Consider the following 22,634-nt stretch of genomic DNA (forward strand, 5'->3'; position numbering starts at 1 on the left):
CCAGCCTCATCTGCCACAGCCTTGTCCCTGTGCTCCTTATTTCTCTGTGCTGGGTGTTCATCTGTCTCCTTGTGCTGTTACTGCTGCTTGCGGTAAGTGGTGTGTTTTAAAGCACTCACCTGCCTGGAAACTCACTCTTCATCTGGTTTTCTTTCGGGGCCAGTCGCCAAGTATGCTTTGACCACATCCATTTACTCCTCAAGCTGGGCTATTCGGCTACAGGAAAATTTTCTGCTGAGTTGTTGTTGGATACGTAAAGTTGGGGGAGTCTTAGCGATAAGGTGCTAAGTACAAAATACAGCTTGAAATACAGTTTAATGAGTGAAAACCTATCTTTAGCAATCAGGGCAGAGAGCGCGGTTGGAAATGGGCAGAAAATCCACGCCAGTGCAGAGACAGGCAATTGGAAACATCCGTCAGAAACCCTGCAGGGAGCATTTCCAGCAGGGATCGGTGCTTTCGGTGCCATTTGAAGCACCAGAGCATGGTTTCTCAGGAAGCCTGGAGCAAGGGCACAGCACAGGCTCCACAGAGCGCGTTCAGTTGGGTCTGAGGGTCAGTGAAACGAGGCAGAAGCAGGAGGGAAGTGATCTGGCTGGGATTAATCGCTGCAGGCGGGTCCCCAGGCTGCTGGGCAGCTCGGCTCTGTGCAGCAGCCCCGCACACGTGCCAGGCCTGGCCTGGGCAGAGCAGCCAAGGGCAGGAGCGATGCGGTGCTGGCTGAGACCCTGGGGACTGAGCACAAGGACTTGTCTTCCCAGCTCCCTTCCGAGAGGTTAGGCAGGGGTCATCCAGTCCACTTTATTTGTTACTTTTTACCATTGCTGTGTTAAACATATTTTCTTTTCCTTTAACCCTGTTTCTAACTGCAGTAATGCTGATCTTTTTTTCCCTTTTTTTTTTTTGTGCATTTTCACGTTACCAACAGAAATCCATGACTGGGTAAGACCTCAGTAAGCTCAGCCATAATGCCAGCTTTCAGTTTGCCCCCCAATTGCTGCTACTAGTTGAAGCCTTTTCCTGTGCCCCCCTTACTGCACTGGCTTTCAGCAAACCAAAGCCCCTGCTTTATCTCTGTTTCTGCACCGAGGGCAGGACGCAGTGAACGGTGCAGGTAACTGTCTGCGGGAGCTGATCTGGGGAGAAGCTGCCTCCCTGCTGTATTTTTTTAAATCAGCAAACAATGGGGAAACCTCAAAAGGGTTCTAAATGAGGTTTCTATCTTTCTCCATCTTTAGCAGAAAGCCTTCTCATGTCTCCCTTGTGCATCACAGTGCTGTGAGCACTTCACATGTGCGGGTTAACATTTGTAACACAGTGCTTGTAGCACTTGTCCTCTTGCTGCCCTGGCTCTGTGATAATAGGGCTTGGTCTCCCTTCTTGTTTCAGGCATTGCTGGATTATTTTTGACGCAGGTAGTTTAGGCATAGTCCTGTCATGTCCATGGGGCATCTGTGCTGAGCATCTGATGGTTTCATAGCTTCTGGCCTCACTTGTGCACCTCTGGGAGATGGAAGAGGGCACCCAAGCTGCTAAACATGACTCTGAGCAGGGGCTGAGGAGGGTTAGAGAGACGTGTCGTTTCGTTTAAAAGGAGAAACTGCCTGCAGAGGCAGGTCCGTTGGATGGTGACAGCTGCAGGGAGGCGTTCTCCCCACAGGCACAGCTTGGGTGCTGGAAACCTGCTTTGGGAGCGGTTGGTGCCCCAGAAACGGCAATATTCGAAGGTTTGTACTGCTTCCTTCGGCCTGTCCCTGGTGTAGCGCCATGTGCTGATGCCACACATTGGGTTTTGATTCAGCAATGTCGTGTCAGGGAGGCTGACGGGCAGCGGCGGGGAGGGCGGCTGGCTTGGTGCAGAGGGGGATAATGCTCCAAGGTTTGAGCTCTGCAGGGATGTGGACCCTTCTGCCTGGCGTGGTGCAGTGCTTTGGGGGATCGCTGGGTTGCAAGGACAGGCTGCGTGGGGAGCGTTGGCGCTTGCTATGGGCCTGAAAGGGGTCAGTTGTCCCCAGCCTGCCTGTCCCACCGTGCCACGCTGGAGGCAGCACAGCCGGGATGGGGACTGGTGCTCGTTCAGCCGAGCTGCAGACCTGGCCAGCCTGCCCAGGGTGCTGGCGTTGGCCGGGCCGCATCCTGCATGCAGCAGGGACTGGGCACCATCCCGTGGTGTCTGTCAGTCGCAAAGAGTGGCTCTCAATTTAGTGCAGGAAACGTGACAAATCCATAAAGCTTGGCTTTAATGCGACTCATCAAACACAAGCACTTCCAGGCTGCTGATGTTGAATGTCACTTTTCTCTAACCCTTCCCAAAGCCAGCAAACCACTCCATTTTAATCCTGTTTGGCGTTGGGGGTTTTGTTGTGTGTGGTTTTTTTGGTGTTTGTTTTTTTTTTTTTTCCCTCTCCCTGTCCTACTTGGCAGAGGCACTTTCTAGCTGATAACTAATTTGCAGACTCATGTCGGGATCAGGTTGGCTTCATGCCCCTTCATCCAAAGGCAAATAGTGAAATACATCTGCCCCTAAGCCTCTTCCAGCAGCTATTTATTGCGTGCAGCCAGGGAGGCACTTGCCTTTTGAAATGTAGTGAAGCAACACTCAAATGGGAGTTGGAAGTTTCCAGCTTAATGGGGCGGAGGTGGGAAAGGCGGTTTCTCCCTGCTCCGGCCCTGCTGCTGGGGTGTGCTTCAGGCTGTGCTAGTGTGGATGTTTAAGAGCAAGAGACAGAAAGGAGACGGCCTGGCTCTAGCGGTGAGCCGTGTCACCATGGGAATCTGTCCTCGCTAGCAAGCGTTGAGATTTTTAGTTCTTCATCTGCTCTTCTGGAAGGGTTTTGTAACTGCCCGGTGCAACGACAGCAGCCTCCTGGGTTTGCTGGCGGGGTTTCCGCATCCCTGATGCGGGAGGTGCGAGGTCAGCAGTGAACGCGAGCCGCACAGGAGCCGTGTGCCACGCGAAAGGGAGCACGGAAAGAGCACTGCTCTGTCTGGGGGTGCTGTCGTGAGCCACCCACGTGTGAGGGGCTGGCACACTGGTCCCTTAGGCAGCGATGGCAGCGAGGGGGACGTGCCTCAGAGCGCATACGCCAGGTCCAGCCGGGGACCCCAGAGCCACCAGCTCGCAGGGTGGCTTTTTCTTCATCTGTAGAGCCCTCACGCCTCTCGTTCTTCCCTTTGCTCGCTGCAGCTTGCTGATCTGAGCAGCAAAGGCTGGCTCGTGCGGTGTCCCTCCTCACACGTGTAGCTCTGCCAGGAGAGATCCGAATGGCACCTTCTGTGGTGCTGGTGATTCGGGCAGAGCCGGTGAGGTGCTGGCGGGGCCTCTTCTTGGCAGCGGGTGGACATCGGGGCAGGGGCTGGCCTGCCTTGCGGGGGTGGGGGGGTTCTCCCCCCACCTGTGGTGTTACAAACCTGACCGTGAGGGCAGGGTGCTGCTCTGGGGCAACAGTGGGGGTGGACGTGCCGTCCTGAGACGGGGACAGAATTGCTTCTGGCTGTCAGGGCTGTGGTGGTGGTGATCAGCAGATGGTGAGCCTGGGCAGACGCTGTGTGTTGAGCCTAATTACGGAAAATCTGTCAAAGCCGTAACCCAGTAGAGATGGAGAAGCTGGCAGACCCAAGTGCTCCTCTCTCAGCCCACCAGGAAGCCAGGTTCTCCATGCCTGCCTTACTCCCAGCAGCCTGGCGGAGGGGAGAACCCATGGACCCTGGGGGTGTGGAGGCATCCGGAGCCCCCCCTGCACCCCAGCCGGAGTAGTGTAGTGTAGAGGCGACTCTGCTGTGCTTTAACACGTGCCTGCCTGCCCTCACAGAGCCCGTCGCCGTGCGTGTGCCCATCCCCGTGACGGGGCAGAGCTTGTGTAGCCAGCTGTGACGGGCCTGGGGACGTGGGTGGGGGCGGCCCCAGCCCTGCTGCGCGCCCTGCGTGAGGGTGCTGCTGCCTGTGCCCCTCTGTCCTGCTCCTGGGCAAACGGGCGGCTATTCAGAGGGAAGGGGGCTGGCCACGGGGACCGAGCCTCCAGCGCTGTTGTGCCTGGTGCCTTCAGCTGTGTCCACCCCATCGTGTAGCCCCAGCAGGCCCAGGGTCTGTGCAGGAGCCGCTCGTCCTGCCGGGCTGGTGATGTACCTGCTCCGGGTGATGGGTTGGGCACCCACCTGTGTATCCCTGGCTGCGTGTGAGCACCGGTCCTCGCAGCCAGAGGTGGGAGCCCTGATGCTGTCCTGTGTTGGCTCCGCTCCTGCACCACCGAGCGGCCCTACAGTCAGGGTGATGGGTGCAGTGAGGGAGGCGAGGGGTCTGTCTTCCAGTTGCTGGTGATGGGGAGAGGTGAGCGGTGCCGTCTCCTGGAGCTGCTCATCACTGTCTCTTGTTGCTTCTCAGGGCAGTAAACGGCTTTGATCAAGGTCCTCCTGGACTGGGAGCCTCTCGACCATCCTCAGCGCCTGGCATGCTCCCCCTGAGCGTATGAGCCCGCGGGAGGTCGTGTTCGGACTTGCGGATGCTTTTCTCGGCCCACCAAGAGAAGAACTGCTCCCAGAATTGTTCCCGTTCCCACGCCGCTGGAACACGACCTGCACCGTGCTGCCAGAGGAGACCCTGTGCTCACGGCCCTTCATGTCCTGTTAATGCAGTTTATTTTCTCCTGTTGCTGTAGCAGATGTTCTCTGACTTGGCCCCACACCCTGTGCCGCACAAGCTGAGACACGCAGTGCTCTGTTTCAGGGGATGGCCAGACCTCGGCCAGGCAGTCCTCGGCCCCTCGCTTTATCTTTTCCATAACTTAGGTTTGGCATGACACAAACATTGGCCGCTCCTCTTAAAGGCTCCCCCTCTCCCTGCCCGCTCCAGCATCCTGCTGCTGCCCTCCCAGTAAGGCTCAGACTTCTTGAAGGAGGCCCTGGGTGAGGCTCTGCGATGGCACTTTGGACACTTGCACCTGGGAATCGGGTCCAGGTATGTGACTCGGTTACTGCGGCTGAATGCATTACTGCTGGGCAGGCGCGCGGCCGTCGCTGCTGGTGTGTGCCTGACTCCTGCCTTGGGTTGGAGCGGGCAGGGGAGGGCGGGTGGCCCTGGTGGCCCTGCCTGTGTGGGTGGCCCTGGTGGCCCCGGTGATCCTGCCTGTGCGGCAGAGGCAGCCGGGCTGCTGCGGGGCTGCAGCTGAGAGGCAGCCGGGGGTGCTGGGGGGGGCAGTGCACTGGGGGTGCTGGGGGGGGCAGTGCACTGGGGGTGCTGGGGGGGGCAGTGCACTGGGGGTGCTGGGGGGGGCAGTGCACTGGGGGTGCCCGTCGCAGGCCCTGCACCCACCAGCTGCAACATCAAATGCCTTAGCGCAAGCTGGCGGAGCCGAGCGCTGCTGCAGCGTTCTCCCTTGGTGCTCCCGCACCCACCCGGCCGCGGGGCAGAAGGGTGCCCAGCTGCTGTAGGCGCTGACGGTGCCGCGCGGCTTCCCAGCCCCTTGTACCCCACCTTCACCCAGCCCCCGCGACGGCGGCTCCCCGAGAGCCTGAGGAAGCCGCTAACCCAGCTGGCCACCATGCCCGTGGGCCCCCAGGACCCTGTAACCGTCACAATCATGTTCCGATCTGTGTAATATATGACTGGATTTTACAGCGTCACCGACAGGCTTCTGTGACAGTTGTGGGCGGCAGTGTTACCTTGTGGGTCTTTGAAGCAACGTATTTGTGCGATTTCTCTGTCTATGTGCCTCAGAGTTGGTGGATTTTTAAAACGACCCAGCAAACCCAGCCGGGGTTTGGTCTGGGGGTTTAGGAATCGTTGTTCCCAGCCTGGTCACGTTCAGTTGGTTCCGCAGCTCCAAGTTGGTTTATTTACGAGCGCTGAGGAAAACCCTTGGCCCCAGCAGAAGGGAGGTGGGAAGCCCCCGCCTCACCGTCAGGGTTTGTATGGTCCTCCTTTCCTGCGCATCCTCTGCTGCATTTGACTGTTTACATTTGTTTTATTGTACATAGGTTTGTAAACATAATATCTTTGCCTAAGGTCTTTGTACATAACTTGGGCTTTGTAGCTTTATTTATTCAAAATCTATATGGCATGTTTCAATAGGACAGCGTCCCGTCCCACCGTGGTGACACAGATCATGACGTGGTTTAAAACAACAGACAAAAAACAGACGAGTAATCTTCCACAAAAATAAAGTTCTTTTCATGTGGAATCGGTGGATTTTGCAGAAATGGTGCCGGTGCCTGTATTTTGTCATGGAGCGCGTTCTGCCCAGCCCCAGGGAGGGGGGGTGGCACTGGTTGCTGCCCCCCGGGCCTTGGGCTGCTGGTGCTCCCCGGGGTGCTGCTTGTGCTGCTTGTGTTTGGGCAAACAGCAGCACCTCTGCTCCGGGGGGCACGGCTGCATCCTGCCTGCGGGATGGGACTGGGGGAAGCGCTGGGGATTTTTGCTGCCTCAGTCTCCCCCAGGGAACAGCCAGGCTGAGGGTTCTCCTTCCCTTCCTGCGGGCCTGGGGGCCGGCAGGGCTACCCAGCCCCCCGCTGCAGTGTGTGCCCGACACGGCTGGCGGAGCCTCTCGCAGGCGGCTCAGGACCTGCAGCCCCTGGGGGCTGGTCCAGCCCCTGCTGCCCATGCTGGCTCTCCACCTGCCGCGGCTGATGGGGCTGGCGGGCCACCCGGCTCCTTCCTCCTGAAAGGCCCCAGTAAGAGGCAGCTGTTCCTGGGGCCGGGAAAAGCCTTTCATCGCCCCGTGCGCGTCGGGGGGAGCAGCAGCACCTCACGTGGAAGGAGGCACTTGAGAAGGTGCCCGGGACTGAACAGGGTGCCGGGAGCTGGTGCTCGCTGAAGGGGTCAGAGCAGCTGCTGCCCCCCTACCCACACTCCCTCCTCTTCCTCACTCCCCTCCCCTGGGCCGTGTTTTCTGGGCAGACACAGCAACCGGCCCTCGCCCACCCTGCAGCCTCCTGCCCCACCACAACAGACCCTGCGCCTTGTTATACCACCAGCACCCTGGTCCAGGCTGGGTGAAACGAGGGTTCCGAGCTCCCCTCCCCCTCCAGCTCTGCGCTGCCGTAACAGTTCCAAAGGCTCGGGGCCCAGCCCAGGCTGGTTGTGCTGTATTTAGCTCAAAATAAAAGGAAAAGCAAGCCCACAGAAGCGGAAGAAGGGAAAAGGCAGCTTCCAATCATATTCTTGTTTATTAAGGTCTATGCCAGCCTCAGGAGTAGCTCTTCTGGTAAGTAAACAGAGCAGGCGGCTGCATCTATAATGAATAAATTTATTGTCTTACAAAAATCATTGTCTAGAAATATGGGTATACAAGAAAACAAGATATTTGCAGTCAGATGCCTGGTGGTCAACAGCCAGTTTGATTAAAAATATCCAAACACACACAACAAAACCTGTGCGACAGATGTTAAAGCTTTTAACCAAAAAAAGGAAATCCATGGTTTTTTGAGCATGTGGCAGAGGAAGTTTCCTAGTTAACACTGATTCATCGTCACTAATATCAATAATACCACTTGGACTAGAGAGGTACATGATATGAAGCACAGTCAAAATTAATACATTAAATCATTGTCATATAGGCAAATTATATATGTAACATTGTCTTAGTACTGTAGTGTCTAAGGCACTTTCTGTAATGTCAGTTTTTCAGCTATTTAAACAAAAAGAATGCTAACTACTCGCTGTAATACTGTTCAAAATAATAATTAAAAAAAAAAACAACCAAAAAAAAAAAAAAAAAAAAAAGGATTCACATCCACTGGCATGTTAACTCGTAGGCAGGCAACATCCATCGCTGAACCCCTGCAGCCACCGGCTCCACACGAGCCCCACGCCGCACAGTACGGGCCCTGCTGCGCTGGGCTGGCCCGTGGGCCAGCGCCCCAGGAGCGCCAGGCCGGCTGCTACGGCATCGCCTGTGCCGCCTCTCGCCGCGCGGCCCCGCAGCCTGAGGACTAACTCACTCGGCCATAAATTAATAAATTAATTTTGCCTGTGTTGTACGTTTATTTTCCACTGGTGTTCACATTATACTAGCCTTAATATATACACAGATCTGTTGGGCATGGTCATGGCAGGTCTCTACAAACGCCGAAGTACTGTACAGATGAGGAGCGGTGACGCTGTTTCGGTTATTTCGGTTTGCCTGTACTGCATGAACACTAACTGATGAAGCAGGTGCTGAGAACACTTCAAAATGATATTGCAGGTTAAAAACGGACACTACTCATTCATCCCTACATTTCCCTCTACACACTTCCCAAGGCCTTTTCACAGTTCGCTCGCTGATTGTGTGCTGATCACAACAATTAGGAGAAAAAAAGAAAGATAACGGGTGCAGTTTGGTCTTCAATGATCCAACAGACTCGATCTAGCCCGGGCCCGTCTGAGCACAGGAGAAATGGAAGGATGCTGGCTGTACAACAAAGCATGCATAGTCATGACAATGGGTCTGTCCCAACCACCTACCCTCTGGGAATGGAGTTTCTGTATCGATTAAAAAAAAAAAAAAAAAGTTTCATCCTTCACATGATGCTTTATAAAATGGCTTTACGATGAGTATCTGGAAAGTAGATGCACTGAACAGAGACGATCCCATTTTGTTTACTATATATAAAAAAAGCAGTTGTACCTATATCTGAAGCAGGGTACAGTATGGTGAGGCTGGAGAGCCTTAAGACATAGTTGACCTAGGATAAGTAACCTTGTAGCATGCCGACGTTTCGTAAGGCAGATTTACGGCCACAAGGCAGTTCGGTGCTCAGGGAAGTCCTCTTCCTCCTCCTCCTCCTCCTCCTCCTCCTGCCGGCTGTTGTGTCAAGGTCTCTGCATGCAAACGGTGCGGCGGGGCTCTACTCGGCAGGGGCCGGCTGCGCTTCGTTCACATCGCTGCCTTTGCTCTCCGCGTCGTCATCCGAGAGCTCCAGCGAGGCCCCCTCGATGTGCAGCTGCCGCCTCCCGGATCGACTTGAGGAGAAGGTGATGGGCCCCCCCCTCCTGCAAACAAGAAGCGGGCAGGGGGGGTCACAGCTCGCCCGCAGCCCCGCTCCCGACACAGCTCCCTGCCGAGCCACAGGGGAACGGGGCAGCTCAGCTCCGCGCCGCCCTCGGCACAGATTTCACACGCGGTGTCCCGACACCCTGCGCTCACACGCAGCCTGGCACTCTGGCGCTCCCGCTCAGCTCACACCACTGCCTTCGTTTTGCAACTCCCGAGTAGCTCGGGGCATCGTCTGTGTACGAGCACCAAGCCCAGCCCAAGCGCTGAACGGCGGGCTCCCCGAGAAAGCACCGACTATGCAGCAGCCTCGCCGCTGCCGACTCCTGCCTGTGCCCGACAGCGCTCGATCGCAGAGACCCGCTGCCAAGGAACATGCCGAAATGCTCCCGCCAGGGTGAGGGTCAGGAGAGAAGGGATCAGTGCCAGCCACGGAACCCCCCGCTGCGCTGTCGCCTCTGTGGCGTTTCCCTGTGGCTGGACTGAACTGGCGGCCCCAGGGGAGCTGCCAGGGTCAGCTCCGAAGAGTTGAGGCTCAAGAGTTGTCAGGAATATCCCTGTGGTACGGGCAGCTTCCCGGTGACCATCAGCGGGCTCAGCCAGCACTTCCCAGCAGGCTCCAGTCAGACCGACTCCCTGACACCAGGGCTGGCTGCTGCCCAGGGCCGCAGCACGGAGACAGCCTGGGGGCACACAGGGCCCAGGTAAAGCCCTGCCGGCCGCCGCTGCCGCTTACCTTAGCCTGTTTTTCAGGGTGCTGACCTCCCGGCTCAGGCCCTCATTAGCCTCTGTGGCGTCGTCCAGCTCACGCTGAAGTTTACGTCGAGAAGCATTTGCACGTGTGGCTTCCTCTTCGGCCTCCTCCAGCTGGCGTTTGAGCTGCTTCATTCTGGCATTTGCCTTTTCCATCTAAAACACAAACCCAGGTACTCAGGATTAAACCAGACAGCTGCGACCCCATGACGGGGGACCAGCTACCACCCCGTCCTCCCCGGTGGTCCCAGCTGGAGAGGAACCATCACCAGCCTCGCTGCAGAGTCCAGCCTGGATCCCTGGAAACACCGCTGAGCTCCTGGGCCTGAGAGACCAACAGACCACCGCACCAGAGCTAACACAGGGAGGTTTTGACTGCTGGGAATTACTCCAGTGGTTTAGTCATCAAGATAGATTCCCTTAGATCTTTTCAGTCAAATGCTTCTTAACAAGCCCTTTCTACTCAAAGTCTGGTTTTATTTGCCTTTTCTGAGGAACAGGCCCCAAAAGGTTCCACCTACCTGCTCCTTGTACTGGTCTGCGTGTCGACGCTCATCCTCCACCTGCATGAAGACTTCTTTCAACTTCTTCTCTGTACGACGGACCAATTTGTTAGCAGCTGCTCTTTCCCTAGAATAATCAAAAGCCATAATTTGTCCCAGTACTTGAAGGCTGGGAACGCAAGACCGGCCCTTTCTGAAAGGCTCTCGCCTCACTGTGCAACTGATACTCGAGTCCTCTTAACACACCTGCCACCACCGGCAGAACTGACTTGGTTTTAAGTGCGCTGGTGGCTGGCTGGGATGCAGCTTTGAAGGCAAGAAGCCTTAGTGCTGGAGCAACAGGAGCGCGGAAGGCAGGCAGGGGGGACAGGAGGGTTAAGAAGGTGCTTCTTCACAATGAGACTGAACAGAGCAGCTTCAGAGTTAACACAGTCCTCCCGCAGAGCCAAAAGCACAAAAAGAATGGAAACAATGATAAGATAGTCCACCTTCACACGCTGGGGAGGAACCAGTAAAAAAACCCACCAAAAAATAAAATACTTGGGGGGCCAAGATGGTGAGGATAGACGGGAAGAGCTCACTGCAGAAAGATTTCTGCAGAGCACAGGATTCACTTCAACCAGCTTAAGCTGTCACACCTAAGCTGTGCTTCCTCTAACCTAAGAGACCAGGTGCCTTACGGATACGTTGCATCTTCCCTCAGGAAACTTCTGCAGCACCTTACGGATCCTGGGACTACCAGTCAACACATGCACCGGGTTCATTTCAAGAGTTAATTCAGCACTTCCAGTTACAGAGCAAGGAGATTCTGAAACTTTCAAGCGCAGTTACTTTACAGCTGCCTTGTGAAAGCATGTCCCCTAAACAGGTTCCAGATAAGAAACCCTCATGCCTGCGCTGTACACCCACAGCTCAGCCCTACAAAAACTTAAAGCACTGAGGTTTCAGACACTCCACTGACAGAGCAAACACAGGCAAACCGTTTTTTTTTTCTCGCCCCTTACTTGGCTTCCTGCTCAAGCTGTTCTTCTAGCTGCACAATCTTGGCTTCTAGAGTAGAAATTGTTGCCTTGAACTTAGACTTCACAGATCCCTCCAGTTCCTGCAGCTTGGCTTTCAGCTCTTTGTTCTGCCTTTCCAGCTGCTGCCGCGCATTTTCACTCTTCTGGGCAGCACTCCGCTCCCCAGCTAGCTCAGAATTAAGCGTGTCAACCTTTCAGATGAGAAGAGCAGGAGATTATTTGGTGCTATTCAGAGCCTCCACTTAACTGCACAATGAAACACAAATTGCCCCTACGGCACTGCCAACAACAGATTCACCTGCAGCGTCGTCTTTCGGAACCGTTCGTTGAGGAGCTCCATGTTGCTCTGCTCTTCCTCGAGCTCTTCCTCCAGCTGGGCAATGCGAGCTTCCAGCCGGCGCTTCTCATCCAGCAGCGCTGATCTAGAAAAGGCAGTATTTGGGTCAAGACATGTTCAGATGTGATACAAAGCTACCGGTTAGTTTGCTTTGATACTTTAGGAGTTGCAAATTGCCATGAGAAGCTACTGTGTCTGCAATTCTCTTCATAACAAGAAGGAATTTTTATCACGCAGACAGGTCAATACAGCATTTGCAAGCAGACTACTGAGAACTACAGCTGCTGGTGCCTGAAGATGCACAATTAATAGATTTGATGACTCACTTTCCTGAAGCACTGTTTGCAATCTCATCAGCCAACTCATCCCTTTCTTGCTCAGCATGACGACGGGCTCTTTCAGATGCAGCAAACTCCTGTGAAGGTTTAGGAAAAGATTCATTACAGCATTAGAAATCTCAAAACTTCTGCAAACAATTGAGCCTTCTAATAGCTTCTGGGAGATGCTGTGAAGTGTGATATCCCTGAGCTCTTTTAATGGACAAGCAGAGACAGCTGTAGAAGCTAGCAGGACACATTGTCTTAGTATTTTCCCCCCAAAACTGTCATATTGCTACAGCGGATTTACTTCTCCCTGTCCCTGAAGCGTTCCTTGCACAAAGTTAAGGGGAAAAAAAAATATCTGTGAAAATCAGTGACATTCAAGCCTTAAACAGCAGGAGAAAACCATTCTGTCACATACTCTAATAAACACATTCAGTGTAAAGCGGGCACTAAATTTAGCAAAATTTTTTAGGTTCTTACAGATTACATAGCATGAATGCAAGCAAAGCATAGAAAATAAAAGCTTTAGCACAACAGTACGAACAACACTGAATCTCATTATAAAACTCTGTTAATTGGCAGAAACACCCAAGCATTTGATAAGAAGGACAATTAAATGCATTGCAAGTGCAAGGCTGACAAGTTTGCAGTCCAGAGAAGAATGACATGGAGAAGCTCTAGTAAGTCGTAGGTTATCTGTAAAGGCTCAGTGTAGTGAGAGCTGAGCGACTGCTTCGAGCTTTGGTCTGCAGCTAACACAGAGCACAGAAGAGGCAGGCGCTCACACAAAGCAGCTCTGCTGATGTTTGACCTTGTGGCAGCCCAGGGAGATAACGGGAGATAAGGGATACCTAGCAAGGCTTAGAGCTCTTACATAAACTGCCAGCTACGAGGGAGCACGCGCCCAGCAGAGAAGGGGATGAGGACCTAAGAGGGCAGAGTGAGAAACCTCCGGAGATTTCAATGGGCCACCGAGGTACTGGAGAGGTTGTTAGGTGTTCATATATTTCTAATGCTCGATGTAGTACTGCCACTGTGCGCTGAACCTTTCAGGGACTCTCCAACCACCTTGCAAAGTTTAGTGAGGCCTCAAATCTGTTTAAGTGGTAGTAAAGCTTCCCTACTACCCAGGCAGAGAAGTGAAGTCCAGGCTAGAATGATTCCTACAAAGCCATGAAAGTTCACTGACAACCTGGGGCAGGGAGGGAGGAGAAAGTTCTCCTGGCTCCCATTTCTTTGTTCAACTCACTAGATCGCTTCTTACTTTTTTTACTCTGATTTTCACCTTACTCTAGCAAGGAAACCAAGTTTCTTAGATTTCAATCTCACCTCTTGGAGCTGCAGTATTTCTGCTTCAAGACCTTTGAGCTTCTTTTCACTCTCTTTGGACTGCGCAAAGATCTCGTCTCTGGATGCACGGGCTTCTTCCAGCTCCCGCTGGTAGTCTTTCATTTGAGCCTGCAGTTGCAAAGCAGGGGAAAGAAAAAGCCGTGCATTAGGACAATCACGAGATTTATTAGCAGTTCTGAAGCATTTTGGCCCTTAAGAGGCAAGGCCTTCCTCCCAAAACAGCTTCATTCCATTTAAATACATTTTCGGTTCTTCATTTCATAGCAAATTTTCACTTTCTCATCTTTCCATCATGCAATTCCTTGTCAGAAATATCACATTGTAAGACTTCACCTCATTTATCTGGTATACTTCTTGCGGGCAAAATCTCTGTTAATAAAGAGCTGTTCAGTTTCACTTCTCATGAAACTTACGGAGAGGTAAAGCTCTTGGCTTGTAAAAAGTTTACTTAAATTGACTGACACCCCACCCCCCCCAAACTTATTACAAGCTGTCAAGGTAAGAAACTGTTCTCAGTGCTAAAGTAACGCCCTGTTTTGCACACCTAGAAGCACATAGTATTTATGTTTCCCTTAAATGCTGCTGACACAGACTGAGATCTTAATCTGCACAAGTTTGACTTGAGATGCTATGAGTAAGAAAGTCAGAGAAAGTGCACTGAAGTGGTACCTGCATGTTTAGAACACCCACCAGGCAAGAGGCCACTGACTTTGGGTGCTTGTATGGAAGCGTACAGAGCCCAGGTATGAACTCTCCAGCTGTCCTGCCCTCTGGACCAGAGAAGCAGAGTACTGCTGGGTACCAGCGTTTCTGGCTTTAACATATGCTCCCTCCTTGCACCCAGGGCTCTGTTCCAGAACTTCCCTCATTCAGCTGAGGTAGGATTCGAAGCAGGGTGGCCAAAGAATAAAGTGGACATGGCAGAAAGGCAATCTAGTTTGCTGCATGCTTCACGTGGTCTTGCCACGGCCTCGCACTCCTGCAGCCCCAGGCCATGGCGCTGACAATTTCTGCCAAAACAGAAGTCTACCAAGCGCTGAGTGTTTTTCTGGGAATGGGAATAAATCCTTGACACAAGGACTGTTTTTTTCTTGCCAAACTAAAAAGAACGGGCATCTTGGAGCTTTTTAACAGCAAAAATTTACTCCTTTTTCTCTGTAGCATTTTTGGCTGAAAACACCTTAAAAAGTTCAACAACTTGAGGAAGCAGCAGTCAGCAAGAGCTGAGCTCAAATCAGTTAAAAAAACCAAACAAAATCCCCACAAACCACCATAAATTTTAGAAATGGAGCCCAGAAAGCAACACTCAGTAAGTCCTTTGTGCAAAGTGCTGAAATAAAGAAAAAGATGACTCCTGATAGAAGTATATGGGGAACAATCTTGCCAACAAAAGTAGAAGAGGAGTTTTGAGATACTCTATGACATTTGTCAGCACAGTCAAGTCTGATAATCCTTTTGCCTTCGAGCTACAAATGTATTTAATGAAAAGCAACACCCTTGACAAGACTCTCACCAGGAGAGAAAGCAGCTCAGCTGCTTAGCTATGCCTACCTGGAGCTTACGTAGCTGTTTGATTGCTTCATCTCGAGCCTTGTTTGCAGCTTCTATCTGACCTTCCAGGTCTTTCAGATCCATCTCCATTTTCTTCTTGGCTGCCACAGCAAGAGCCCTCTGTTTGCGCTCATCTTCCAGTTCTGCCTCCAGCTCTCGCACCTGTGAAATCAAGGCATTTAACAGGCTCAGTTCCAGTAAGGAAGGGAGCGAACAAAGTCCTAACAAAACGGTCAGTGACTCAAGAGGCCTTTGCAGAGCAGAATTAACATTGCTCAATTGGAAGAGGACTAAAGAATGTAAGCTACAGGGGAGGACACTGCAGATGGCAAAAACAAATCCAGAAGCAGATCTCTCTGAACTGACAAAAAGGAAAACAAAGACAGTAACTCAGCATCTGAAGCATTTCATCTGTTCAGCTACTTGGTGATCCGCTTCATGCTCAGCACATCTGCCCACATTTAGGTTATCACTTTCGGAGATGTCACTAATTCTGATTGAACCACGAAGAGGAGAATAAGAAGTAGAATCACCTCATTTTCTCAAGAAAAAAAAAAAAGAAATAATTCCCTTTGAAACAGCTGTGCTAGTAAAATTTATACTCCAACAACTTTTTTTTTTTTTTAAAACAAAACAGAAAAGTATCTAAGCAGCAAGCCAAAACGAACTAAGCCATACTTATGCAAAAATAAAACTGAGCAAGAGATATCACAGGTTGCCAACATGAAAGAATGTATTTTATTCTGAAGCAAGCCTCTCTCCTCATGCTAGGTCAAGAGCTCTTGTCCAGTGCAAACCATTTGAATTTTGCATTGCAGTGAATGCCAAAAGCCCGCTAGGCCACGTTTATTTCTAAGGTATCTCTATATTGCGATTCCCAGTAATTGTACATTTTTGTTTTCTTATGACAAATCTTGGGTGTTTTTTCCCTCAAAGGTAATTGTAATTTAGAACCACCTTCCCTTCCAAGCATGAAATTTTAAAGTTTTTTTTTGAGTCTCTTCTGATCTGCTTTGTGCTACTAGAATCCTCAAGTCTGGCAAATCTGGAATCTTTGCTACTATTTTCATTTAGGAAACCATTTACTTCACCACAGTTTTTCAGTCTATCTTGGCATCCTGCACATCAAATAAGATGGGCGTGAAAGTCCAAATACCATACCCCTGTCCTTGAAACACACCCACGCAGCAATAGCCAAACCTCTGCACCCAGGCTGAGTGATTTTGGAGGACCACCAGCAGCAGACTAATATTAACAGTTGACCATGGCCAGTCCTTAACAAGACAGAGTCTATTGTTTGTAAAGATCAGTGCTTGGGAATTCTGTAGAATGGGATCTTTACGCAAAGAGTTTTATTTTTCTGGTAGCAAGTTATCACTGAAACCACAGAGCTTTGGCAAAAGACCCTCACCCTTCTTGCTATGAAGTACAGTAAAACAGACATACTTGTTTAACCAGCATCCTCTTCTTCTCTTCATTCTGTTCATCTCTGGCTTGCAGATCTCTCTCAAACTGGGCTTTCATAGCTTGCATGTTCACCTCCAAACGAAGCTTAGCATCTTCTGTGGCCTGCAGTTCATCTTCCAGTTCCTCAAGCTGAGTCCTCATCTCTTCAACCTGTTGCTCTAAAGTTCTCTTTGACTTCTCCAGTTCATGGACCTAAGCCACAAGCATTAATCAGACCCTTTCCTACAGGTACCTCAACATCAGCAGTTATTAACAGCAAAATAAAACATTATATGAACTCAAGACACTACGTTTTGTGATGCTCCTAACCGGACAACGAATCAGAAGAGGCAGAGCAGCATCTCTAAGTCTGTATTAGAGAACCCAACAAACATCTACGCAGATAGGTAAGCTGTACAGTGTAAAAAGAGAAAAACACAGAGAAAAAGTAGTCGTGAGACAAGCTGTTAAATTTAGCACAGGTGCCACGAGTCGTTTGGCCAGCACTGCTCTCCATGTCTTCACATCTTCTGAAGAAGCCTCATGTTAAAAAAGACCACCCCCTTATTCTGAGCATTCAGGCCTCCAGAATTTTTGGTTATAAATCAGCTTCAAAAAGTTCTGGTTTTGTGTCAAATATACTTCTCCAGCCAGGGAGTTTCCCCGTGTTATTCTCTATGCAGTACGTAACAAAACAGGTATGGAAATGTACTTACATTTTTGCCCACATCATCTTTAGAGCTCATTAAGTCTTCCATATCTGCACGCAACTGTTTGTTCTGTCTTTCAAATTCTTCCTTAGCTTCCAGGGCTTCCTCCAAAGCCCTGGCCAGAGACAGTGCTTTGGTTTCCTTCTCCCTTGCTTCTGCTTCAGCACGATCTCTTTCCTCTGCATATCTGGCAGAAATGTTCTTTTCTTCTGCCAGCATCTGAACATAAGAAATAATTAATCCCTCTCATAAGATGTATAATCAAGTCCTTCCTGCCTCAGGTGTCTTGGTCAATGAAGTGGTTAATGCTTTAAGTTTAATTGGCATTCACAACTGTCTAGTCTCTCAGTCTTGATCAAAGTGCTAGTAAGAAAACAGCTACTCTGGGATGAGATGAGGAAAGCAAGCTACTAATCAAGATTAAGTAAGTTCTAATATTATTATTTTTGTCTTTCAGTCCTCACATCCTTTCTAAGTCTGTCTGAGGGATTACAATAATAATCTTAAGGTTTTGTCCCAATGCAATTTCTTTTTTGTATATAAATAGCTTATTGCTTGATCTAACAAGGCTGAAAGCTGGCCTTCAGCTCACTGAAGTTTTAAGTGGCAAGTTAAGAGTAACAAAGGCCAAGCTGCTCACAAAAATCTACCATTAACCACAGTACCCTAAGTCTTTATACAAGGCTCACTTATGCAGTATTAACAAGATGCCACTTAAAAATCATAGAAAGCACCAAGGTGACAGGAAACTAGATCTACCTGATCAAACTTCTTCTGCTTTTTCTCCAAGTTGGACACAATCTGGCGCTGATGATCTAGGTCTACCATCAAGTCATCAAGCTCTTGCTGCAGGCGATTCTTCGTCTTTTCCAGTTTGTCATAAGCCATTGCCTTCTCCTCTAGGCGCTGGCTTAAGGACTCCACGTCCTTCAGTAATTTCTTCTTATTTTCCTCCAAGCCTTCAATGGTTCCCAAGTCATCATCTACCTTTTTCTTAGCATCAGCTAACTGAAACGTAACAAAAGAAAATAATGTTCCTTAGTGAATCATGATAAGGAGAGAAAGGCATCAGGTCCAAAATACAAAACTAGAAACAGATGTTATTACTAGAGCTAAAGTCACACAAAAATTGTGAGCTAGCAGGATACCAAGTAGGAGAAAGTCCTGCCCACTGCAGTTAGTTGTACTGGTCATTACTGCAATGGAGAAAGACCACACACTGGTCAGGGTTGGAAGGCACCTCTGGAGCCCACCCAGCCCACCCCCCTGCTGCAGCAGCTCTCCTAGAGATGCTGCACAGAGCCACGTCCAGGCGGGTTTGAATGTCTCCAGCGAAGGAGACCCCACAGCCTCTCTGGGCAGCCTGTGCCAGGGCTCTGCCACCCTCAAGGTGAAGTTCTTCCTTGTTCAGAAGGAACTTCTTTTGTTGCACCTGCCTCGACCTGCTGGCTACGCTTCAGCTCGTGCACCCCAGGATCCCACTGACCCCTTGGCCACCAGGGCACACTGCTGGCCCATGGGCAACTTGCTGCCCACCAGCACTCCCAGGTTCTTCCCCGTAGAGCTGCCTTCCAGCTGGTCAGCCCCAGCCTGTGCTGGTGCGTGGGGTTGTTCCTGCCCAGGTACAGGACCTTACAGGTTACCACAGGAAATTTCATTCTGAAATCTGGTTTAGCACATGAAAAAATGTCATGTAATTTGCACAAGAGGTTTGGCACACCAGTTCATCTCACCTAGAACCGGTAGGCCTTACAGAAGTCCTGCCATTTACAATAGCTTACCTGGGACTGCAAGGCGAGCATCTGTTTCTCCAAGTTCTTCCTGGCCTCCTCTTCCTCTTCCTGCTGCTCTTGCAGGTTGTTCTTCTCCTCTTCTAGCTGCCTAATCCTACTGCTCAGGTTGAGTTTCTGGCGGGTTTCCTCCTGAAGCAGCTCCTGTTACACAAACAGGCATACTGAAGGTTCTGTTTGGCTCACACTGTGTTAACCGGGCCTTAGGCTACCACTTCCCATCACTCTACGTGGAGTTTCAGGTCTGATTATTTTTCTCACAGTGTATTTGTACAAGGACATGCTTATGAAGACCATCTGTAATTGAGGTCTTCAAAAAGGCACTGATAATTCATTTGGGGCACATATAAACCTTTATAAAGTGCATTTCTGATCAGGGAATCCATGCCACTGTCTGTTCTAGAAGCTAACGGATGATACATTTCCATCTTTAAAGGGATGAGCACAGAAGTCACCTTCAAAATTTATTTTTCTTCTTTCAGACAAGCATATAGGGTACCTATTTTAAGTGACCTGGGCAGAATATATAGCAGCAAATCCTGCAATGGCAGCATGCTTCCAAGTTTTGCTGCATTGCTTAAATATGAAGGTCAGTTTAAAGACAGCTGTAATTTGGCCATGGAAACTTCTGTCATAACAGAAACTAATGAAAGGTGTAACCACCATCCCCCTTCTCCCCCAACCTGTTCCTCAGAGACCTTTCCAATTGTGATTAACATTATTCAAGTAGTCACCATTAGTATTTTTATACAGGGCAAAAAAAGAGTGTATTTAAGGGATGGATACCATGCATAAAGCTGCATATTTAACTCAAAACCAAAACCTGGCAGTTTGAACTTAAGCTGTAAGAACTTGAGCTGTCAGGCACAAGGGACAATACCCTGCCTTTTACTTTCATATACCCCAAGGGTCTTTACTTACATTAACATTCTACTTGGAAAAGTGTTTTTGACTTAATTCTTGCCTCCCACAGAGACAAAGATATAAAAGAGAAACCGAAAGGCTACAGTCTATCAAGTAGTGAATCTTAGATAATGAAAAACTGGCTCCACATGTAGCTGAGCGATCATTGTACAACACATTTCACGAGACTTCAGCGGGAAATACAGCTTCTGCCCAAGGGACTTTCCGAACCATGACTGAAAATGTATTTTCTGTTATGCGGTTAGCATTTCAATAAGGGGCAAAGCTTTGGTGCAAAGTTCAAGCTTCACTGCACACGCACCTGCGTATCCTGAAGCTGAGATTCCAAACTAGCCGCGTCCTTGGCAAACTTAATGCCTTTCTTCTCCGCTTCCTCCAGGAGACTTGAGACATTATCCAACTCGTTCTGCAAAGCAAGCAGTCTAAAGGTAACAGCATGCAGCTGACTCACAGCAAAGCTTACATCCCACTGGGAGCTGGAACTGCTGAACACAAAACCTCAACGAATTCCAAGTACAGAAAGACAAACAGTAGATCCCAATAGAGATACACAACAAGCTAGAAATATCAAAGTTTGGCTAGAAACTTCAAGTTGGAAGCCAGTCTTGAATCTGAGCGATGTAACATGAGTTAAACATGCTATTTATCGGAGCACGTCATTCCAGTATCTGCATTCATACTTAAATGTTATCTTTAGTTATAGGACCGTATGTATCTTTTATGGATCCATTGATTCAAGGATTATCAGGATGGCAGCTGGGTTTAAAGCATCACCGCAAGAGAAGAGGCTACTGCCAGGTGCCAACTCTTGCTGTTTTAGGCTATGCTACTTTTACGTACAGTGTGAGACTGCCTGAAAGCTTGCTTCAAAAAGAACTGGGCCATTCCCTTTCTCAAGTATTTTAGCTTGATTTACCTGAAGTACTCATTGCAGTGGTTTAACAGCCATCCCCAATTGCGCTTTGCCTATTTTCACCATTCCCCAGAAAAATGGGCATTTACTTATAATCCTTATCTGCCAAGTTCCCAACTTGGCACAAAAGGAAACCCGTGGCCACCGTCAATCAGTACACTTCTGCTCACAGCTACAAATGCTGAGCTCTTATGGAATCTACTCGATTCCATATCCAAGCCAAAAACCTGTAGGCCAGCTTGGCTATGCAAAGCCTCCTACAGGATTTGGTCTTCAGGGTGGGAAGCCTGTACTTAAAAGCCACTATAATTCTCGCATAGCCCAAGAAGTTCAGGACCTAGCTGCATCTTTGAAAGTAATTTCCCCACGCCATTTCTGCATACGGTTGAGACTTTCCATTTCTTGCCTATTTTTCAGCAGTTTAGGACTTCCATAAAGCCTTACCTGCAGCTTGTTAGCTTTCTCCGCCAGCTCCACCCTCAGTCTTTCGCCTTCTGTGACCTTAGCAGTCAGCTCTTGTACCTGAGCATCAAGCTTCTTCCTCTTATGTTCAGACTCTGCCTTGACCTGCTGTAGTACCTTCACTTCACAGGCTAACTCCTTGTTGTCGGACTCTAGGCCTTGCTTGTTTTTTTCAAGATTTGCTTTGAACTAGGGAAGACAAAAGGAAAGAAATTCAGAACTTCATTAGATATGAATAAAGTTTTCTGCTAAAAAGTATTCAGTTCAGCGAATCAGATTTATAAGTTCCAAGATAAAACAAGCGCTCAGCAAGTTGTGAGGAAGGAGTGTTTAAAACGCTGCCGTGTAACATTCTGTGTATGTTAGCCAAAGACTAAGTTAATGCAAGTTACTCCACTCTCACATATAACAGGTAACAGTGAGGACCAGAAGGTACTTCTATGAATTCAGCAAGATCTGGGATGTCAGTGCTGTAAAATGACTGTTTGAGTAGCGCTGTAAGTAGGAAGGAATGTGCCCATTAACAGATCAGCATGGCTCATCTCACAGAAATAAAAGGAAAGATATTAACTAAAGCTGCCCTGATTTTAGTAGGCATAGCAGCCTGGAAGTGCATAACAAAGCACTTTTCACCACTGCACTAACATTTGTCAAAACCATTTCTGAAAAAGTAATAATTGGCATATGGGATGTTTAAGTGCCACTGCTACTATATCACCAGAAATGACATCATCTCATCACAGGATCTTTAAGATTGCACAGTATTTTTCCATCTTTTCATGCTCTTATTGAGAGTATTTAATGAATAAGGAGAAGATATGCCCAAGATATCTTATTTTTCTTAATAAACTGTGATTTCAACCAGCTTTAACTACTACGTTTCTCACTTAGTAAGGAAGCTTGTGAAGTACTCCCTGCATAAAAATATTATTACAGTATATGAATCATCCACACGTACATTTGTGAATGACCAAAACCAATTTCACAAACTAAAGAGACCTTTTTTTTTGGCAGCGTTGGAATAATTCTACTTTTGAGCAAGACACTCAAACTACACTGGTAGGAACCCTGCTGTCCAGGTGTGGCTCCTCCTGCCTGCTCTGGTGGTGGCCACCAGAGAACACAACACCGCTGTGCAAACTGGCAAGATGCTCCACAAATATCTAGCACTGGAGGTCACAGCAGAAGCATGAACTTAGGAGCGGCTGAAAGAACTTTTACACTACCTGCACTCACCTGTGAACGCTGACATTACAGTTACCCTATGTGGAAGCATCCTGCAGTTCACTCATGCAGAGAGCTGCTTTTCACCAAATAAGCACGTGGACCGCTGGAGAATCCCTACTGAAACACTACACGATTTACCTCCAGGTGTGCCACTTCCAAGTCTAATGAACACTTTTCAGACAGATGCCAAGACTGTCTAATAGTTGAAATATATTCAAACCAGCACGATATATTTGATTCAACTGCAATTGTTACACACGTACAGAGGACAACTCAGCTCTGCAGGTATCAGGGGAAGGGACCGCAATACTTTTGGTACTTATAAAAAGACCCAAAGCAGAAAAGTGCATTTCT

The 22,634-nt window shown here is 49.4% G+C and overlaps 2 protein-coding genes across 6 annotated transcripts in view; one reads left to right on the forward strand and one right to left on the reverse strand.

The window, feature by feature from the left end:
* The window catches only part of NDEL1 (nudE neurodevelopment protein 1 like 1), a 29,323-nt gene extending 23,128 nt beyond the window's left edge, over window positions 1-6,195 (forward strand). For all 4 annotated transcript variants that reach the window (XM_056343717.1, XM_056343977.1, XM_056343805.1 and 1 more), the window contains 2 exons: window positions 4,382-5,193; window positions 5,273-6,195. In XM_056343717.1, coding sequence (XP_056199692.1) covers window positions 4,382-4,469 — 88 coding nt within the window. In that variant the 3' untranslated portion in view covers window positions 4,470-5,193; window positions 5,273-6,195. The remainder of the gene's footprint in view (window positions 1-4,381; window positions 5,194-5,272) is intronic.
* A 947-nt stretch (window positions 6,196-7,142) lies between these two features.
* MYH10 (myosin heavy chain 10) overlaps window positions 7,143-22,634 on the reverse strand; it is a 100,411-nt gene continuing 84,919 nt past the window's right edge. For both annotated transcript variants that reach the window (XM_056343506.1, XM_056343587.1), the window contains 14 exons: window positions 21,036-21,242; window positions 19,980-20,084; window positions 18,746-18,898; window positions 17,724-17,972; window positions 16,971-17,183; window positions 16,255-16,467; window positions 14,809-14,970; window positions 13,237-13,365; window positions 11,911-11,999; window positions 11,546-11,669; window positions 11,230-11,438; window positions 10,244-10,352; window positions 9,706-9,878; window positions 7,143-8,968 (listed from right to left, as the gene is read on the reverse strand). In XM_056343506.1, the coding sequence (XP_056199481.1) occupies window positions 8,824-8,968; window positions 9,706-9,878; window positions 10,244-10,352; window positions 11,230-11,438; window positions 11,546-11,669; window positions 11,911-11,999; window positions 13,237-13,365; window positions 14,809-14,970; window positions 16,255-16,467; window positions 16,971-17,183; window positions 17,724-17,972; window positions 18,746-18,898; window positions 19,980-20,084; window positions 21,036-21,242 (2,280 nt within the window). In that variant the 3' untranslated portion in view covers window positions 7,143-8,823. The remainder of the gene's footprint in view (window positions 8,969-9,705; window positions 9,879-10,243; window positions 10,353-11,229; window positions 11,439-11,545; window positions 11,670-11,910; window positions 12,000-13,236; window positions 13,366-14,808; window positions 14,971-16,254; window positions 16,468-16,970; window positions 17,184-17,723; window positions 17,973-18,745; window positions 18,899-19,979; window positions 20,085-21,035; window positions 21,243-22,634) is intronic.

Source organism: Falco biarmicus, chromosome 1, assembly GCF_023638135.1.
Source record: "Falco biarmicus isolate bFalBia1 chromosome 1, bFalBia1.pri, whole genome shotgun sequence".
Classification (NCBI taxonomy): Eukaryota; Metazoa; Chordata; class Aves; order Falconiformes; family Falconidae; genus Falco; species Falco biarmicus.